The sequence below is a fragment of the Macrotis lagotis genome, chromosome 7, assembly GCF_037893015.1.
Source record: "Macrotis lagotis isolate mMagLag1 chromosome 7, bilby.v1.9.chrom.fasta, whole genome shotgun sequence".
Taxonomy (NCBI): Eukaryota; Metazoa; Chordata; class Mammalia; order Peramelemorphia; family Peramelidae; genus Macrotis; species Macrotis lagotis.
Window position 1 is genome coordinate 59,615,903 of NC_133664.1, and position 21,994 is coordinate 59,637,896.

A 21,994-nucleotide genomic window follows, 5' to 3' on the forward strand; every position below is an offset into this window, starting at 1 on the left:
GGTTCCCCTCTTAATGCCTGAGAACCTTCATATTTCTTACCCTAGAAGGTAATAGAAAAATTAACAATCTCTAAATCAATCGATTTATCAGATCAGTTTGAAACTGGACACATCAAGGGAATGTCTATAAATCACCTGCACTCTAAAAGCATATATAGTCTGAGTATGTGTATTGGGGATATAGTTTAGGAAAATAAGACAAAGGAATCGTTAAAGAGCTTTCAGACTATTGCCAGCATCACTAATAATGATAATAATAACACTTATAATGGCAATAATCATCATCATAATAATTGGACCCTGCAATTTCACTGATATAGAAAATTCCTCCTAATGCACATTATCAACTTCTCTGCAAATCTAGAATTAGAGTTGCTGGTCCAGGTTTCCAAAACCAGTATATGTCAGAACCTAACTCCTTTGATGTTAGCCCATTCATCTTATATAGCAGCACTTTTACTTTTCTATTTGAAAGTAAACATGTGGAAAAGGCACATCAGAAATAGAAATTTTTAACTTTGCTATTTTTAACATTCATCATAAATACTATATAGAATATAAAAATTACTACAACTCCAAGTATTGGGTTTTTTTATTCCTTCTTTTCAAAAGGAAATGAAATGGGAATAGGATGGATAGGAGATTATGTTTGTCTGGTTATAAATCCCCAATGTCCCTCCACAGAGGGAGCATGGAAACATCACTGTAGCTTAGTCTCTTTAAGTAATGTCTGAGGCATTCATATAAGTTGCACAGTTATGATTGAACTGAGGAAGGATTTGAACCCTTGTCTTCCTCACTGTAAAGCTGGTCTTCTATGTACTATGACACATTATCTCTAAACAGAAAGCAAAATTGTTTATTGATTTTTCTCTTGGTGGGAAAAGCCATGAGAAGTACATTGAGAAAATGTAAATGTTATAATAAAGAGAAGGATAATTTTCTTGTAAATTTTACTTTATAACATAATACAACAAATAAATGTTTAGGCCTTTAATTCATTTTTTCAGTGAAATTGTTCTTTTCCCCTTCCCAAGCAGTTGACTTGCTACTGAAATTCCTCCTTACACTGCAAAAAAAAGTCAATGTAGCTAAAATTCTGTTCTGAAAGATGAGATCTCATCATAAATTTCATTACAATGTTATTAAAATGATATTTCTTATGTACTATGAGATATCAGAGTGAAACATTGCCTTAGGTTCAAAGGGAGCAAGGCTACATGGCTTTCATATAGTGTTCAACCTTTGAAATGTGATGAAGAAGCATTGAAATGAAGTATGGGATAATTTTTAAACCAATCTGTTTAGTAAACAACCTGAAGGCATTTATCTGGCTCATGTTTGCTTTTTTTCAAAAAGAGGATAATTGATTCTGCCAAGAACTTACTGAACTAATATTCTGCTGATTTTTCTTGACTCGTTCGATCTCTGGGGTCTCTTTTACAGCTGTGCCAGCTCCTACTCCTTTCTTATAAAATACCTTTATTATAAGAGAAGAAAAAAATAACTATCAGTCTATTAAGATTTCAAGTTCTGAAACCAATTTTTCTCTCAGAAAAATATTCAGCCATATTTTACAATAGTGTAAATAGAGTTCCATCTTAAAGTCCCAGCATCATTTTACTTTCCTCAATCGATTAAATTATCTATTATGTTAGTAAAGTTCCACATTCCTCCCTTCTGGCCTTCCAGTCAAATCCACAGCTAAACTTTCTAAGTCTCACATTTTAACATTAAAAGTCTCACATTAAAATGTGACTCAAATTATAAGTATTTGCAATTGATTCTCTCTAATGAGGAAAAAAAAGTCAAAACAGGTCCTCTTTTACAAAGACTGGGCATGTTTGCAAGTATAATTGGAGGAAATCAAAACTTAGACCATTGAAAACTCACCAAACCAGTAGTCATTTTTCTGAACTGGCATGAAATTCAAAATAATGATCATTCTCTAGTCAAATAGCTACATTAGTAGTCTTTAAATAAAATTTTACTTAAATGAAATCTAGTTAACCCAAAGTCTATTTTTTTCTTACTTTCCACCTACTCCTGAATCCTCTTTTCCTGTAACCTTAAAATTAACAAAATGTAAAGCTCTGAAAAGGAATTCAGAGGTCTAGTTCAATGCTTTCATTTCACCGATGAGTAAACTGAAGTGTAGAAAATCAAGTGATGATTTCTTTTCTACTACACAAGTAATAGTTGTTGAATTGAAGAATGTGTGTCCTGCATAATGCTGTCCCAACCCAGGCTATTTTATAGCAATCTTATCAGTGTTTTTATAACCAACTCCATTGTAAAACCTTGAATCTTGTCATAATGGCAGTGGACAGGACTGAACCCAACCAGAATCCAGTGACAATAACTATCGCCATATGGTTTAGGGAACATGTAAAAATGTCATACTTATATAGTTCCTAAATACCCTGTTGTCATCTTGTTTAATATTTTTGCATGGGTCAAGGTCCTCTATAATATTACAGGAAGGTTTATGGACCCCTCTCATAATAATAATTAATAATAATAATAATAATAATTTTAAGGAACTGAAGGGAATGCTTTATTTCTTAGCAAAAAAAAAAACTTTTTTCTCATCCATAACCCATGGGATCTTGTATAAATTAAGAACCCCTGCAGTGACAAAAAGAACTTTGTCAGAAAAATTAAATAAATTAATGAATAACTATAGGTCAAAATCCAAAAATGTACCTTCCTGTTAAAAAATAACATACAATTCTTTCTACTCACCATACTGATGTTTTTCTGGGCTTCCTTAATTCTCTGTATTTCAGGTGTATCTGCCACTGTTGAATAGCTAGTCAGCATCTTTTCTGCTTCATCCTTATATTTTTTCTTTTGTTAAAAAAGTAGAAACATTTAAAATTAATATGATATTTGCTTTCCTAACTCTAATTTGTTATTTGGTCATTATATCCCCAAATAGCTACTGGCATAAAATAAACTAAGTTAAAAGTCTCAATGTTTTGTCCCTTAATTCTCCAAATTGTCCCACTGATTATCTAAATGAGAACCAACTTTTGGTCTGGGGTATGTAGCTACTCCCTTAGTTTATATCTAATCTTTCTAGACTAATTCTAGCCTTTACCATCAAACCTACAATCACAGGACAGTGAGGTCTGTTGGAATAGTCATCACCCTAGATAACTTAAGGACATAAAGCTAGAAAATGACATGATTTTAGACTAATGTCTTATCCCTTAAGGTTTTTAAGAGAAGATGGTAAGGAGACAGCTAGGTGGCACAGTGGCTTGAGCACTGACCCTGGAGTCGGGAGGACCCGAGTTCAAATTCATCCTCAGACATTTAATAATTGCTTAGCTGTGTGACCTTAGGCAAGTCACATAACTCCACTACCTTGCAAAATCCAAGGTGGGGGGATGGAAAGACAGTGGTTTAAATGCAAAATAATTTGTGCATCTTGAGAATTACACTATGTCCTTTCATTCCTTGATCCATTTTAAAGAAAAAAGATTCAGGTATCGATTACAAAAGAAAGAACCTGATGACAATGTTAGATGCTACAGAGAGCAATCCAAAGACATCAAAGAAACAAGACAATGGAAATAAATAAAACTATGGAAGTCTGGTGTGTTTATCAGTAAAATTATTTCAGATATCTAGAGTGTCTTGCCCTGGTGTAACCTGCTTAAGACAAGGTTTTACCACTATGGGTTAGAAATGAATAAATTTCCTTAAGAATCAATAATATACCTAAAACCAGAAATCTGGCACAATTCAGTATTATCTTGCGGTGGTAACCTTTTTCTGCAATCTCAAAATGTATAGTCTCCAGTGACTTCAGCTCTTCAAATATCATAAAGTCAGTCACTTTTACATGCCAAAATGATAAATTGAGGGTTATTCATATGCCTTGGGGACCACCCTAGTCTGATCCCTATGTCTACCTAATGGATAAAGAAATGGTTCTCTCTCTAGATATAATTTCCTCTGGTTTCAGAAATTAAAAGCAGAACTTCTACTGGCAATTAGTTTAGTGATATTCTATCTACATAAGAAATTGGTAATCAAGCTACTTAATAAGTCACCCCTCATTGGCTAATAGAAAGGAACACTATTTCTAACCCTTCAATTTCTCAGATGGATTTTATACTATAAAGCTTTCTTGCTTCAAATACAGCCACAGAGTCTTTATAGTCCTTATCCATAATCATGTCCCTTGATGATAGCAATAGATATTAAAAGTCCAAGGTAAATGTAACTTTAAAAGTACAGACAGAAAGACAGCAAAAGTTTCAAATACAGCTTAGCCTTAATCCAACTTCTGCTATTTATTTTCTTACCATGCCTCAAAATTTGAGTAGAAGGTAGAGCAGGGTAGTGCAAAGAACAATGGCTTTGAAGTCAAAGGACATGTGTTCAAATTCTATTTCCTTACTTACTACCTATGGGTAAATTATCAAATCTTTCTGGCCCTAGTTTCTAATCAATAAAATGAAAGAGTTAGACTTCATACCCTCTAAGTCCTTGACCCTAAGAACAGTATACTAATGCAAGAAATTGCAAGTTGCCTTTATAGCCTTTTGTCCAATTATGGAATCATTGTTCATAAAGTGAAATTCCCAGTGGGGGGGGGTGTTTGTGGGGCAACAAACGAAGATGTATGGATCATCAGAACATGTAAGACTTAACACTTTAATTCTTAGCCAACCTGGCTGTAGATTTCAGATGCTCTCTTGGCTCGAAGCATATCGGGGATATCCATGCTCACTTGCATTCCTTTCCCTTTAATTTCATTTTCCAGATCTCTCTTATATTCTTTCTAAGAAATCAGAAGGGAATTTGAAGATTTTTGGTTAGTGTCCTTTGGAAGACTAATTGTTGTAATGTAATGTATTAATTTGATTATTGTTCATATCTATTTAACCAATTTAACTCATAAAAATAGAAGTGATACTGGGATTTCTTTTTTGTTGTTGTTGCAAAGTACACATAGATTTATTCAACTTATAAAATAACTCTTTTTTTTCTTTTTTTTCTTCTCTTCTACTTACCTGGCTCACCATTTCTGATGCTTTCTTAGCTCTTTGGATATCCAGAGTATCTGAGGTCACCTGCATCCCCTTGCCTTTGATTTCTGTTTCCAGATCTTTTTTATATTCTTTCTGTGAAAAACAAAAGGCTAAAAGTTTACCTCTACAAAAGTTTTAATTTTCAGGTCAATTGAAAAAAATTGTATACTGTTATATTTTCTTTGAATATCATCTCCATGCAAACATGCTGATGCAGAGAATAGTTTTAACATAAAATGATACAGTATGTGCACCTGACTGGGATTGAGTTATTAATAATGACAAACCTTAGGGTCATAGAGAGAACTCAAAGTATAACTAGTCCCCTAAGCAACTTTGTCAGTTTAAAAATAATAGATTTGAATCCTGAAGAAGTTAAACAATTGTACTAAGGTCCCATAGGAAATAAGCAAGAGAAATGGGATTTGTACCCATGTCCTCTAATGCCAAAGCCAGTGCTATGCTGTTTTTTTCTAGCAACATAATAACTGACTTATATTTCTCCTTTGTTATTCCCTTTATTCCCTATATTCTACCAATTCTTCCTTCAAAATCCAATGAACATTTCACTTCAATTCAGCCAAGATGTATTAATCAATTAGAAGATGCAAATGAACATAGCTATCTAATATTTAATAAATCCAAAGATTCCAGTTTTGGGGCAACATATTATTTGATAAAAAGTAATTGGGAAAATAGAAAAACAATTTGAAAAAACTATACACCTCACTGTACACTAAGATCAGATCACAATTGAAAAGTGTTTTAGGCAAAAAGAAAGATATCTTAAGTAAATTAGGGATCCAAGGAAAATGCACTTATCAGATCTATGAGCAAGGGAAGAGTTTATGACCAAACAATAGATAGAGTGAATCACAGGAAGTAAAATGGGAATTTTAATTACATGGGACTTAAAAACTTTTACATAAACAAAAATAATTGGGTCAAAATTAGAAGGAAAACAGGATATATGGAAATTTTTGCAACAAGTTTCTCTGATAAATCCTCATTGGGGAACTAAGTCAAATTGATAAAATAAATAAAGAGCCATTCCCCTGCTGATAAATGGTCAAAAGATATGAACAGGAAGTTTTCAAAAGGAAAAAAATCAAAGCCCTTGTTAGTCACATGAAAAAATCTCCTGGGTGGCACAGTGGATAGAGCACTGGCCCTGGAGTCAGGAATACCTGAGTTCAATTCAGCCATGGACACTTAATGATTACCTAACTGCATGGCCTTGGGCAAGCCACTTAACCCCATTTGCATTGCAAAAAAAAAACCTAAAAAAATCTTCTAAATCAATACTTATGAGAGGAAAGCAAATAAAAAAGCCAGATATCTCCTCATATAGATACATGTGTACATATTATATTGGTTAATATGATAGAAAAGGAAAATGGCAAAAGTTGGATGTGGAAAAATTGGAACACTAATGCATGTTGGAGAAGTTGTGAAACTAATCCAACCATTCTGGAGTACAATTTATAATTATCCAAAGGACTATAAAACTGTGCAAAGGTAATGACCCAGCCACACCACTGCTGGGTTTGAATTCCAAAGAGATCAAAGAAAAGGGAAAAGTACCCATTTGTATAAAAATATCTATAGCAGCATGTTGGAAATCAAGTGGTTGCTCACCAATTTGGGAATGGCTGAACAAGTTGATATATGTGACTATGATGGAATATTATTGTGTTATAAGAAATGAAAAGCAGAATGATTTCAGAGAAATCCAGGAAAATCTGTATGAATTCATGCAAAGTAAAGTGAACAAAAATCAAGAGAACATTGTACACAATAACAGCAATAGTATAAGAATGGTCAACTGTGAAATAGTTAGCTACCCTGATCAAAACAAGAATCCAAGATAATTTCCAAGAACCCATGATGAAAAAATGCTCTCTACCTCCAGAGCAAGAATTGATGAACTCTAAATTCAGAGTGATATATTCTTTTATTAACTTTATTTTTGTTTTCCTTTGTTTTCTTTTGCAAAATAGCTAATGTGGAAATATAGCTGACATAACCCCAAATGTATAATTGAAATCAAAGTGCTTGCTTTCTCAAGGAGAAAAGATGAGAGCAAGGAAACAAATTCAGAATTCAAAGTTTTTAAATGATTGCTAAGTTTTTTTACAGGTAATCAGTAAGTAATTAAATGAATAAAATTATTTTTTTAGAATAAACTCAAGGGGAATTTTACCCTTTGAAAACCTGGCCATGAATTGTTTGATTCAAAAAGACAAACTCCATAGCCATGAATGCTGATCATACTAACCTGGCTTGAAATTTCAGAAGCTTTTTTAGCTCGTTGTATGTCAAGGGAGTCTGTGCCAATTTGCATTCCTTTCCCTTTAATTTCAGTTTCCAGATCTTTCTTGTACTCCTTCTGCAGGAGGAAAAACAATTTAAACACTCAAGTAATATTGATATGCATATCACAGATAGAATCATCTTAGAAATTTAGAAAAATGTCAATTTTTTTCAAACCACACAATTTATCTGCACTATGAATCATGACAGCATATCTTCAGAACTCTTTGGAAAACACCGTCATTGTTCTGAATTCAGAATCCTATGAGCAAAGTTAGTTCCCAATGCCAGAACTTAATTTTCTTAAGTACAGATTTGACCACACTCTTGATTCAAGTCTAGAGTAAGACCTGTTTCAACACTGCCACTGAGGTCAAGGTAACCTCCTTAACACCTAATGTCTCAAGGGGTCTTGACCCCAACTCTACATACTTGTTAGCAAACCTCTTCACAATCAGGCTCCAGTCTACCTTCCCAGACTTCCTCCCTATACCTTCTTTCATAACCTCAGTAGGTCCAGACAGATCTAAAGTCACTTCTTCAAAAATTCAAGATTCCATCAACTACCTGTGTCCCTCTCCACAGGCTATAATATGTAATTACAGCAAGACTCAGAAAATCCTCATAGCTTATTTTTCCTGGCCATTCATTTCTTAATCATATCCTTTACACCATTTTCCCATTGCAATTCCTCATTTTAATATGAGTTAACAATCACAATGATCTTCTCCCATCACCAGCTTGGTGATGGTTCAGTTTCAGTTCTTTGCAAATTTTAATTTAATGACTTAAATGCATTCTATATCATAAGAAAAGTATTAATATTAAAATGATGGGATTTTATTTCAAAGGGAAGTTTGTGGGCATTTATAAAAATGCCTTACTCTTCTCTTCCTATTGAATTCTGGATAATAGAACCCTTTAGTCTTTTTCAATATCATCATCAGGGAATGAGCCAAGACATGAGATAAAGAAATGACTGAGATTCAAGATTTAGAAGAAGCATTGTGGAATAGAATAGTCTTGCCAAATGAGCTGATGTGGTCCAAAGCAGATTAAAATGTAATTTTATTATATTTATTAACTAATGTAATATTATAATATTAATATAATTATGTTAATAAATGATATCAAACAAAATAAACACAAATGCAATAGAATAGATTGTATTAATACGTGGGTTTTTAAGTCCAATTCTAGCACATAGGGGTCCTGATATGTAGTTCAGTTGTCCCAATTTCCATTTGGGTTTGTATTGTTCATAGTTCACTGGACTTAGTGTCCAGGAAGACCTGGGTTCAAACCCTGCCTTTGACGTCTACCAGCTTAACATAGATAGTTCCCCCAGGGCCATTACATCAGAAAAATGTGTTCTATATTTTGTTAACATAATTTTGACTAGAGAACTAATACTATAAATAAATATAATAACATAGGATAATATAGCATAATAGAAATAATTTAAATTATAAACTACTTTAAATACTTTCTCTGGCCAACATTTCAACAAGTTCAAATAAGGAAGTAAAAATGAAAACATTTTGTAAATTTGAGATACGAACCTCGCTTGCCATTTCAGATGCTCTTTTTGCTCTCTGAATATCCAGGATCTCTGAACTAAGTTCCATTCCTTTCCCCTTTATTTCATTTTCCAGATCCTTTCTATATTCTTTCTGTAAGAAAATAATGTTCAGTTTCAAGACAGGGAATGTAATTTAAATGATGGAATACTTTAAACCTTTTTTTTCCTAGGATACACTGTGAAAAGAAAAAAAACATGGTGGTAGTAATTTCAGACTGACAGGTGTTAATGTTCCTTATTTCATTCCTGGGCTGCATTTCCCTGTCTAATCAAGTCCAGAAGATATTCCAATACTGTCAATCTTTATCCTTTCATCCCTTCTCCCAACTTTTTATGTCCCATAGTCAGTGATAAAAAAAAGATGTCTCTACTTTAAATGATGCATGAGATCTTAGAAAGATATGCTTCTTATTAATTATTTGAACTGTTTCTTTGAAAATCTTCTATAAAATCTGAATCACCTGAAGTATAAGGCTGAAAAAGAATGACAAATTACAAATCAAAAGTTATAATCAATCCCAAGTTTAAAAAAATAAAATATGGATTCATTTTAGCCACTAAAGGTTTCTATTGTCTTTGAAAAACCTGTCTTCTCCTCTACCTTGATTTATAGATTGATGCCAAAACAATTATAATGTATTTATTCTATTTGAGTGAAGGAGGTCATTTCTATAAAAAGAAATGGACTTGGATTCAATTTAGAAAGAATAAAATTTTGTCCTCAATTCTATTTTAATAACATCAATGTTGTAAAGTACTGAATTCTCAAATCCAAAGCAAGATTTCCTTTAAGGACCAGAATTTATGTTCCAGTTAAGTGAATGAGTCATTTTCTCCCTTAGTCTCATCTTCACTTCAGTATAGTAATATATTAACTGGTACTCAACTTAGCTAACGGCCTGCCAGATATTACACAATTTAGTTTGTATTCATTTATTTTTGAGTGAAAGAGTCAGAGAAATCAATAAAAGCAAAGTTAATTTAGACTCAAGTGCCAACACTCTGAAAGAGCTTTCACTTTCATTTAACTAAATAATTAAGATTTCTTTCATGAAAAAAAGAAATAGAAGTTTTCTAATTTAGTTAAAAGACTACTTTTAATGTCCTAGCTTTATGAAATGTTTTCATAAGTCTCACATAAAATAATGTAAATTCTGAGAAATAGGTAAGATCTGAAACCATATGACTAAAATCAGATTCACTTAATGTCATTAAAGCATGATTGCACCTTTGATTATTCAAGGCTATGTGCCCCAGAGTGTAAACTTCAGTAGGTTCTAAGAAGTTAGGAAGGTTTCAGATAAAGGTCCCAAAAAAGGCCATACGGATTCCTTTTATCCAAGGACCAGTTTAGCTCAGTTTGTAGTGGTTTATCACCAAAAGGCTATCCAAAGGCTGTTGGGAACTTAGCAACTCATGAAGAACAGAAAGTAGCTGGAAACAGCCTTGGTAGAAGACACATACATCAAAGTCAGAATATGGGATGGGTCTGGCAATGGTAAAGACCGATAACAGTAAAGAATGTTTGACTTTCAAGTCATTTGGAGGTCATACAGGAACTCAACAATTCATGTGCATTTTTCAATGGGTTCCATTTAAAAATTTTAACTTCCCTAACATCTCTGATCTCTTTTTAACCTCCTAGCACTGAAACATTGCTTTCTGTGGATGAAATCTTGTCCAATCATAAAGCTTCAACTATCTCATTTTTATACATGACTCATCTGTTTATCTTTAGCCTCAACCTCTCCCCTAAGACCTATTTATATTTTGGTCTAACTACTGGACAGATCCAACTGGATATTCTGCTAGCACTTACAATGCAACATATTCCAAACCAAATTCATCCTTTCCCCCTAGAATACTGAACCTCTTCTTGACTTTCTTCTATAACTTCCCATGGTCAAAACTTCAAAGTCAACAGATTTTTCGCCTCTCTCTTATCACCAATAATGCAATCCACTGAGAAGGCCTTGCAATCTTACCCACACTATCAAAAGCATCCATCACTTCAAATTCATTATACCTTTCCTGGACTATTGCAACAGCCTTCCATTCAGTATGCTAGATCTCCCTCTCAAACTCCTCTAAACAATTCCAATCAACAACAGAGAAATTTCCTAATATGCAGACCTAATCAGATAATTGCTGTGTTCAAAAATGTCCTACTCACAAACCTACTGAATGGTCACCAAATTCATTAGCCTTACATCCAAAGCCCTCTAAAATTTCTTTCCAATCTATTGTCCTCCTTTTATCTTTCTACCTTTAGTTACCTTCTCATATCTTTCACTCTAATAAAAGCAATAATAATCCCCATCACCATAGTTTCACTCATACTATCAATGCCCATATGTCTCTTCCTGTTGAAATCTTATCAATGCTACAAGAGCTATTTTCAAAAACTATGAGACTTTCCTTGATCACAAGATAATGTGAGTCTCCCTCCCTTGGATTCTCATAAAACTGCATTTAACTGTATTTAATCTTCCCTTATATACTTAAAATGCTGTTTTCTATTACATTTAGTATATTGCTATCTTTGCTGTAGATTTTATACTTCTCAAGTTAAGTGAACTAAAAGTGTTTGTGTTTCCATTTTTTTAATCTTCCTTTCTCCTTTTCCCTAACGTTTAACAGACACAGGTTCTCAAAAACCTCTGGGTTCAAGGACACCATGAGCCCCTGAGATTCTTGGGTAGAGGTAAGGTTAAGGGGGGGAATCATATGGTCATAACTATTTTCATAATAATACTTGGATGTTTTAATTTCTAATATGATAAATATCGGCAGTTATAATACATAGAAACAAAAGGTCTTTGGAGTACTTAATAATTTTTAACAGTGTAAAGGGGGGGACCTGATATTAAAAAGTTTAAGAACCTCTAGTCTAGTACAGTGCCTTACATATGGTAAACACTAAATTTCTATGACAGCTCTGATACTAAGATCAATAATAAAGAAAAATGATGGTTAGCTTTCAGTCCAGATCCAGTAGAGAAAAGGGGAGGGAAGAGAAGGGAGGAATTTCTTCTCAAATTTCTCTTTTCCAAATGAGGGAGGGAAGGAGAAATTGTCAATAGGAACTAAAGTGTGAGCAATTAAAACCTCTTCAGAGATGCTTTTGGGCAAGTGTAGAACAGCATACCTGTCCCCTATCCATGGGTCCCTATTATCCCCAGGCAGACATTTTCAGAAATCTCCAAAGGATTGGGAAGAAAGAAAGGGGACCAGGTAGAAAAGGGTCCTCGTAATAATTATGCATGTTGCACAGGGTTACAGTGTTAACATTTAGCTTTTCAATAAATATCAAATGCTAATTTGGCAATCTCTTGGTTTTTTAAAAGCTTGTGCTGGTAAAATTGCTTATATGGATGAGCAAGAATTTGTATTATATTTTGCTGAATTAAAAGTTTCTTTTAACAGTATCTTCAGATTAAATAATTCAAATCAGTCTCAAGATCACAACAACTGATCAGATAACTATCCTAACCATAATCTTAAACTTAAAAAAGTTCATTTCGTGGATTTAGAATAACCTAAGCTATTTTTTCATTTGGTAACTCCTCCCCCCCATGATCTTGGACATTAAAATGGATTCTACTATAGTAACTATCATCTCATAATGTTTTGGCAATTTTGAATGGACACTTCAGTGATAATAAGTGATGATGTTTTTAAAGGATTGTAAGATTGGAATTTTGTTAAGGAGAAAAATATAGATTTTTCCTAAAATGGACCTAAGAGTAAGGACAAAGTGTTTGCACAGAACTTTCCTATTTATGATTTATACCACATCAACTGAGACAATATTATGGAAATCTAAATGAGAGGTAGTAAGGAAAACGTGACATCAAAAATATAATATGTTTCAAATGAGAATACACTGGAAAGAGCTAAGCTTCTCTATCAAAATTTCAATACATTTAGAAAATTTTAAACTGCATGGAAAGCTTTTAAGCAACAAAATAAGTCATAAAAAGATTAAATGCATGAAATAAAAATGATAATTTCTCTGAGGAAATGGGTCATTTCTTATTCATGATCTTAAATATAAATGTTAACTCCCATTCTGCTAAAACACGAAATATTTAGTTTAAGGAAGAATAGATAACTATGCTTTTTAAATAGTCAGTGTCTTGCCATTACAATGCTATAATGACTGCTCAAGCCATCTTTAATCTATCTTCTTGGGAACTTCTTTATCACTACCTTTCCCCTCAAGATATATCATGAAAGTATTTTCTTTTTGGAAGTATTCAGGTCCAAGTGACTTGCCCAAGGTCACACAAGTAATAAATATCGTAGTCTAGATTTGAACTCAGGTCCCCCTAATTACAAGACTAGTAACAAAAGTAATTTAAGGGGTGACTAGGTGGGACAGTGGATAGAGCACAGACCCTGGAGTCAGGATTACCTGAGTTCAAATAAGGTCTCAGACACTTCATAATCAACTAGCTGTGTGGCCTTGGGCAAGTCACTTAACCCTACTGCCTTGCAAAAACCTAAAAAAAAAAGTAATTTAAAAGCAATGACTAATTTGTGCTCAAGAGAGACAGGATATGAATCTAGGTGCTCCTGTACTTTCTGTCCACTGCTTTATCTACCACTATCATGAAGCCTCTCATATCAGAAAATTTCTATCAGTGTCCTTCCCTATGAGTAAAATGAGTATAATAATTATACCTCCTTCAAGGAGGTCAAACAAGATAAAATACATAAAGGAACTCTGCAAAACCTTAAAGTGCTATAGAAACATTCCTTGCTGGGGATTGAAACTATTAAACAATTCTGTAATTTCTCAAAACTAATCCAGTCTGCTCTCTTACTTTTCAGTTCATTATCTATCACACTATCTGAACCAGATATAAATAATGTTGAATAAGCTCAGAATTAGGGCTTTCACTATATATAAAATAGAAAAAGAAAAACAAACAAAAGATTTTTTTTTTACCAGTTCAAGGGAAAAGGATGTCAAAGCAAAAGATTAGACTAGGAATATTTAGGGTTCAATGAGACTGAAAAGGCTAAATAAAGGAATGTCTGGCAGTATAAACAAAAAAAAAGAAAATTCATATTGTCCTTATGTGTGTGTGTGTTTTCATATACATATATATATATATATTACATACACACACACACACACACACACACACACACACATATATATAATGTTATTTGATCCTCACAATGACATTTTTTTTTCCTGAGGCTGAATTTTAACTCAGATCTTCCTGACTCTAGGTCTGGTGCTCTTACCCACTGCACCACCCAGAGAGAAGAAATAGATATAACTAAAATCCATCAAGTTGAACAATAATCACAACCCTCATTTCTATAATGTTTAAGGTTTAAACCTTATGCCTCTCATATGGGACAAACCTCCCTGGCAGTATAAATATTAATATTTCTGCTTTATGAGTAAGGGACTGAGGACCAGAGAGACTTGATGTTATCACTATGGCAATGTGCGGCCAATAAGTGACAGAACCAGGACTGGAAATCCAATATTCTTGCCATCCTTTCATAGGGCCATGTCAAGATTACAGAAACTGACTAGCATAAAGCATTCTATTCCTTTCTGCTCAGGTTAACTCTTATACAACCAAAACAAATATCCTAAGGTTCTTACCTCTTTGAGAAGATTTGTGACATATTTTACATGCAAAAATTCTGGAGTCTTATCCAAATCCAGTGATGGCCTTCCTTTGATTGCTTTTTCAAAATCCTTTCGGTAAATTTTCTGTTTTGGAAGACAGAAAAGTCACCCTTAGTTTATGTAATACTAATAGTTATTGAAAATATGTCAAAGAACAAATCAGCTGGTCACAGTCATAGTTCTCCTAACTCAGGGTCCTTTCATCAATAGTCGGATTTTCATCTTCTGCTAAGATTTTTGATTACTGCTTCCTAGGATTAATTTCACTATTGAACTAGAGTGAAAAGCAAAATGAAAAACATACATTGCTCTCTTTTTTTCTCCTGGAAAAGTAGCCTGGGTAAGGCTACTCAACTCCACACAGCTATGATTGCATGACATCAGAACAACTGCTCAATTAAATCTAAAAATTCTGTGAAAAAGGAATCAGTCGAACCAGATCTATGCTTAGCTTGATGGTTTACTTCAGTCAAAATGATTGGCAATTCAGAGACCCTGTGTAGACATATTCATTCTAAGAAACCTTGATGGTATCCAAAATATTGCTTTCCCCCTTTTCAAATCTATATGTGAGGATCCCAATGTTTAAAAGTATAATGAGTAATTTCCTCCTTGATGCTCCTGTGCTTTGATATCAAATATATCCAAGATCAATTGACAGAAATTATACTAAAGAAATGCTTGATTGATTGATCCATATGGATCTTACCTAAAGTCAGAGAGTTTTATCTGTAGCAAATAATTATTAGCAGGCCCAGTTAGAACAGTTTTTACAAAGTCCTTACGAAAAAAGGAGACATAGCCAAGAAGAACAATCATGCTGCTTCTCTCTCTTGACTACACGTGAAAACCCCTGAGAGCTCCAAGCTATAGCTGATCTTTTTAAATAAATTTTATCTATCTAGTTTTTATATCCCTTACTATGGTAAGGCTCATCTAAAGGTTATTGCCCATAAGCAAGTATTTATCTGGTTCCTCATAATGCTAGTATGTTGTCTCTAGTTTAAAACAGTGATTGCCATGAACTAAATAACAACAATGACACCAGGGCTCTCTTCCCAAACCAACAATCCTTGATTTTTTCCTCCTTAAGCTACAGTAAAACTCTATATTTTAGAACAGGAAAAAAAATAAATGGAAAGTCAATAATAAGCAAAGACCCTTGGAGTCCAAGAATTAAATCAATTCCTCAGAGGACAATAAATCCTGTGTAGAAGTTGCTAGGGAAGAGAAGAAGTCAAGGAGAAATAGAGGTCATCCTCACATCCTCAGAGGGTCACTAAGACTAATTCTCCTGGGGCCAAACAATGAATCAATTCATATTTTAAAAATTATACCAGGTGTGTATGAATGTTCTCACATAGATAAATTAGGAATGAAATTTTTCACTCTTTAATAACCAAATTGGAGTTTAAAGGTAACTTTCAAGTATTGGGCAGAATTATGTATATAACCTAAATAAGTTATCAAATCTAAGGGCTAACATTTAGATCAAATATAAAATCCTCTGGTATTCAAAGTCTCAGTCTCTCTAGTATGTCTCTCTCTCTCTCTGTGTCTCTGTTGTCTGTCTCTCTCTGTCTCTGTTGTCTGTTTGTCTCTCTCTCTGTCTTCTCTCTGTGTGTCTCTCTGTCACTTTCTGTCTCTCTGTCTCTCTGTCTCTCTTTCTCTCCCCCTCTCTCCCTTGTCTCCCCCACAGATATGTATGTAAGTATGTACACTTCCCCACACTAGATATTTTCTCTAGCCATCCCCCATGTTCTCCTTCCTCATTTCCATTTCCTAGATACCCTGTCTTCTTTTGATTCTAAGCTAAAATCCTTCCTTCTACAAGAAGCCTGTCCTATTGTTTAAAAATTTCAATGCCTTCCCCCTAGAGTTTTTTCCAATTTCTCCTTTCTCCAACTTCATTTGATTGTGCCTAGTCATCTGCCAAGTGTCTTCCCCATTCGACTGGGAGCTCATGGTGGGCAGGGACTTTCCTTTACCTTTCACTGTCCCTAGGATTGAGCACATGGTAAGTACTTGATAAAAGTTTATCAGTTGGTAAAGTCATTTCATGTTTTAAGGCAGGGAAGAAGGAAAAAAATCACATGAATACTTCCAGATGGCATGATTTATTTAGGAGTGGGGAATTTCTTCCTTCTGTTGAATGCTCTTGACCTATATAAATAATCAATTCGTATAGAATTACAGCAACTAAGTTAAATTTGTTGGTGGTTCCTTTTCAAGATATTTGGAGGAAGAGGCAAAAAGAAGGAAGGAAAGAAAGAGAAAATGAAGGGGAAGGGAAGAAATAGCCAAAAAGGTCAATGGATGGAAGAGAGAAGATTACAGATACCAAAGAAATGAGAAAAACAGACATAGAGGGTAGAGAGAAGAAGAAAGATATAAGGAGAGGGAAAATAGGTCCTGAAGTCTTAATTAATTACCCTTTGATCACCAACATTTCAAGATGCTGTCACTTATCATGTTTGAATATTAGTTTGCAAATTCACTCATACATATCCCTCTGCCCTTTATTCTTAAACCTACCATCAAATTCCCTTTGATTGGGTTAGGGACAAGGGCAGGGAACTGAAGTGCTAGTAACCAGAATGCTGCAATCCATAGGGATTCAATGGAAGTTGCAGCTCACTCTTTTCAGAATAATTCATTCAATAAAGTTAATAGGCATACTTTGCTCTTTGTAATGTGAAGGAGCCATTATAGAAATATTTTAGTTAAGGATATAGAGAAAATTATCATCTCAACTAGTGTGGGGAACTTCTAGTGTGAAAACTCCTTCTGCAGAAATAGATAGACATTACAAACTTATAGAAGGTTATTTAAGGAACTTCACAGGTTAAATGTCTTGCCCATGGTACATACATACTGGTAGTTGAACTTGTGCTGGAGGTCTGAATGAACTGAGGCCTTCTGGAATCTAAGATAGACCTCAATCCACCCACCACACTACAATTATTATATAAAAATGATTCAAATAATAATTTAATTACAGTCATTTTCACAACAGAATTAAGACCTCTGCTTGACTATATGTCCTTGTTGACAATTTGTTGATTTTTTGATTAAGTTTAAATCAAAAAGTCATGTTAAGCAAAAAAATTGATCAGTATTGTCATTGGGCAAAGAAATAAAGTAACCAGTAGGCTTTCTATATTTGCTTTTATTTTGTGGTCATTTTTAGAGAGTTTTGTTTATTTCTTTTTGGACTAGACCTTGATTTCATTGGTCTACAACTGTGATTCTCAAACTTTTTTATAGAATCCCCAAAGAGGTTTTTGTTTATATGCGTTACATCTATTCAACAGCAATGAATTAGAAATTAAAAGGTTTTCAAAGTATTACGAAAATAGTGTTAATCTCATGCAGCATCTGAAAGAATTCCAATGGTCCCAAGATCAAACTCTGAGAACCTCTGGACTTGAGAACTCCAGGTGAGGAAATTTCCTCTACCAAACCTCAACATTACTTATATTGCAACTTAGAATTTTATAGAAGTAGCTGGGGATACCCAAAGGGTTAGTGCTAGAGGTGGAACTCACATGCTGATCTTCCTAACTCATCCCATGCAACCTGTAATTGCATTAATAGTCCTTCCTTAATATTTATGTATCTCAATGAGCTGTGATTTCATCTTTCCCTTGTGGAGAAAGAAATCTCTATACAACTTGGTAGATAGATTTTGAGAATTGCTAATGGCTGAAAAATTCATTTCCCTGACCTACCTGAACTTGCTTTAGCTGGTCCTCATATGACCAGCATGTTGTCCATTTTTAGATGTGGAGTGGAAGTCTTTTTAGCATGCAAGGACATCTGGACGTCACATTCAATGAGAAACCTAAGGAATTCTCACCCAATCAAACAAACAAAAAGAAAAATTACCAACCTCACTTTGCATTTTTTGAGCCTCCTTGGAAGCCTGGTAAGTTGGAGTATCCACAAATTCAAGCATCGATTTGCCTTTAGCTTTTTCATACTCTTCTTTATATTTAACCTAGATTTTAAAAAAGTTTTCATTACAAACTTATAAGGCAACATCTTTCTTTTAAAAAGGACTGTCCATAAGTTATATGGTTATATTGCACATATATAATCTATTTCAAATGGCTTACCATCTTGAAGAAGGAGGGAGAAACCTGGACTTAAGTTTTTTTATTTTAATGAATGGTAAAATTGTCTTTACAGGTGACAAGGTAAAAATAAAATACTAATAAAAACAAGAAAATTTCAATATAGAAAAAAATTGTATGGGAATAGGATAAATTAATTTAGGTCATAATACATCTTTAAAACTATTACATACTTGCCCTCATTCTTAGATTCATAGATTAGAAAGAGATCTGAAAGATTAAGCATAAAATTATAGATCGTAGGGCTCTTACGATCATAGGACTCTATAAACATTGCCTGTTTAATCTAGATTCCTGGTTTCAAGAAGGTCAAATAGTTGCATCCTTGTTTTGTGAATGAAATAACTGAAGCTCATAGACCTTTAGATGATTTGCTCAGGAACCCACAGCAGGAGGGGAGTGAGGAGAGAGGTTGAAATAGGGAACTTATACTCAGATGCTGTCTCATGGCACAACGTTCCCTCTATTTCACTATATTGTCCCTCTAACAGAAGTAATAGAAAGGCTTCAAAAATGTTAATACAGTGGGTGAGCAGTGAATTACATACACTGAAAATGAATCATCTTTTTAAAATAGAGCATAGTAAAGAATTGCCGATGTTGGGATGGTTTGGGAAATGAAAAATAAGAAGTTCCCTTTAGGTCTTTTATTTGGGCAAAAATAAAACTGTTTTTTTTTATCCCCTCCCCTAAGCCCAAGAGAAACTGATATGTCATTTTCAGGAAATTATATACCAGACAGTGTATCAAGGGAAGAATTAATTTATCATATTGGCTGGATTTTCTTAAGATTTGACATGAGAAACAATTTTATATTATGACATATACAAAATAGCCCATTGCCAACATAAATTACATGAATGAACATAATCCTTAGGTCACACTGAACTTTAGTAAATAGTACATTAGTAAATCACATAGCAAGGAAAAAACATGAGCCTAATTCTCTACCCTGATATCTCCCGGGGGAAGGGGAGAAAGGAAAGAGAATATGTCATAGAGATCATATAATGCTCTCAATAATACTCTATCTTTACCCACTAAATTTATGATCTTAAATATAAATTGAGATAGGTTTACACAAGATCTCATGAAAAAAATAAGTCTTTCTCTGCAGGAGTTGCACAATTCATAGATTTATCCAAAAGAGTCAGTTAATTGCAGAAGCATGCCAAGAAAGAGGCTGGGAGCCACACTTACTCCCTTCCCCACACTGATGCCCTTCCCCATGACATCCTTCCCCAAGAGAAGTGAGTCTGTTTAACCCCACAGCAACTCTGAAAAAGGGATTTCTCTTGAGCATGATTCAAGAAAAAATCTGGGAGGGAAATGAAAAATGTCTCCTCTCATATGTTTACAAAGGTTCATTGTTTTCTGCCCCCCCCCAGTTTTGAAGAAGAGTTTTAAGCACAAACATACATTCCATGAGGAGATTTATTCCTCTTGAATACACATGGGATAATAAGAAAAACTGGAGGAGACATCATAGATAACAGGTCTAAACCCTTAGTTTTACACATAAGGAAACTGAGTGAGAACTGAGTGATGTTTTAATTTGATGATGTATTTTTTTCAAATTCTGCTAAGCAGAACTGAAAAAAATTCAAATAAACCCTTGACCCTGCCAAGTTAATACTACATCTCAAAATTATAAATCAGTAATTGTCTTTAAATATCTTTTTTCCCACAAACTTGAGGTTCCATGATGAACCACAGATTTTTCAGGGAGCACAGGCAAAAACTGAATCTAGAAAATGCCATTTTAGGTTTTTCCAAGGAATATTTTTCATTTCCAAAGTCATCCCAGCATCAGCAAGTCTTTACTATGCACTATGCTGTGTTTTTATGGAATATTTGCTGCTCTAGTGAAGTCCCCCTCAAAGCAACCTGTTAGATCCATACCTGACTCTGAAGCGCTGTGTTGCCTTTATGATGGAGGTGTTCAGCTGTGTCTATTTCAAAATGATAACTGCCTCTGCTTTCTTCAAAAGACTTCTTATATTCACGCTAAATGGAGAAGGTGTAATGCATTTATAGACGTAGGGATGGGAAAGGAACAAATGATTTTACTATGATAGGAAAATCTCATTGAGGAAAACTATTAACCATACTAGAGAGGCACCTTCACTGCACCTAATAATCTTAGAGAATACCTGGAGCCTTGTCTTGGACCATGGTATTCTTGGAAAAAAAGTCAATTCTTTTATCCACTGTCATAAATGCTACAAATTTTTAAAATAAAAGGGATTAAATCATAATAGTAAATAAACATCAAACTGAAATAAATCATCAACAAAAAGCATTTGCCAAGGAGAGGTAGTCTTTATTACATTCTACATTTAAACTATCTATAATGCAAACCAAACCTGCCTGCCTTCCATGGACATATTTACACACATACATACATACACAATCATATGTGTGCATGGAGACAGAATTACATATGTGAAAGAATTGCCTGATGATGTCAGATCTAAATAAAAAAGGATCCCTGTGGGCCATATATTGATGTAGGAAAACACAAATTTCTATTATCTATATTGTATTGTATTTTTATTTATTTTGTTAAACATTTCCCATTATATCTTAATCTAGTTTTACTGCACTTGGGTGCAGTTTTGCCAGATGTTTGTGGCCTTTAGGCTGCAATTTGACATTTCTGTGTAGTCAATCCTTAAAATAAACTACTATCATAAACATTATACACCAGAGAGAGAGAATTACAGCAATATTAAGTAATAATAGAAAGAAGTCATAATTGAATGTTCATACCTTTAAAATGTTTCATTCTTTTTTCTTTCTTTCTTTCTTTCTATCTATCTATCTTTTTTAAGTTTTTACAAGGCAAATGGGGTTAAGTGGTTTGTCCAAGGCCACACAGCTAGGTAATTATTAAGTGTCAGATTTGAACTCAGGTACTCCTGACTCCAGGGCCAGTACTCTATCCACTGTGCCACCTAGCTGCCCCATGTTCCATTCTTTTCAGTGAATTTTAAAAGATGTGTTAACTCTCCCATAATTCTCTCAGACTATTATTTAGGAAGCTAGTTGGCCACAGTGGATACAACACTGGCCTTGAAGTCAGTTCGAAAAAGTTCGAATCCAGCCTCAGACATTTACTAGCTGTGTGATCTTGGGCAAGTCACTTAACACTAATTGCCTCACATCCAGAGCCATCTCTAGTCCTCCTAATCCCAATCTAGCCACTGGACCTGATGGATCTGAAGGAAAAAGTGAGGCTGGTGACTTAGCACAG

At 34.1% G+C, this 21,994-nt stretch overlaps 1 protein-coding gene across 10 annotated transcripts in view; it reads right to left on the reverse strand.

The window, feature by feature from the left end:
• The window catches only part of NEBL (nebulette), a 456,697-nt gene that overhangs the window by 51,668 nt on the left and 383,035 nt on the right, over positions 1-21,994 (reverse strand). For 8 of the 10 annotated variants that reach the window (XM_074192959.1, XM_074192957.1, XM_074192956.1 and 5 more), the window contains 9 exons: positions 20,641-20,745; positions 18,495-18,602; positions 14,576-14,686; positions 8,924-9,034; positions 7,327-7,437; positions 5,031-5,141; positions 4,688-4,798; positions 2,746-2,850; positions 1,388-1,480 (listed from right to left, as the gene is read on the reverse strand). The exons of the other annotated variants lie outside the window; for them this stretch is intronic. In XM_074192959.1, coding sequence (XP_074049060.1) covers positions 1,388-1,480; positions 2,746-2,850; positions 4,688-4,798; positions 5,031-5,141; positions 7,327-7,437; positions 8,924-9,034; positions 14,576-14,686; positions 18,495-18,602; positions 20,641-20,745 — 966 coding nt within the window. The remainder of the gene's footprint in view (positions 1-1,387; positions 1,481-2,745; positions 2,851-4,687; positions 4,799-5,030; positions 5,142-7,326; positions 7,438-8,923; positions 9,035-14,575; positions 14,687-18,494; positions 18,603-20,640; positions 20,746-21,994) is intronic. 10 annotated transcript variants of the gene reach the window in all.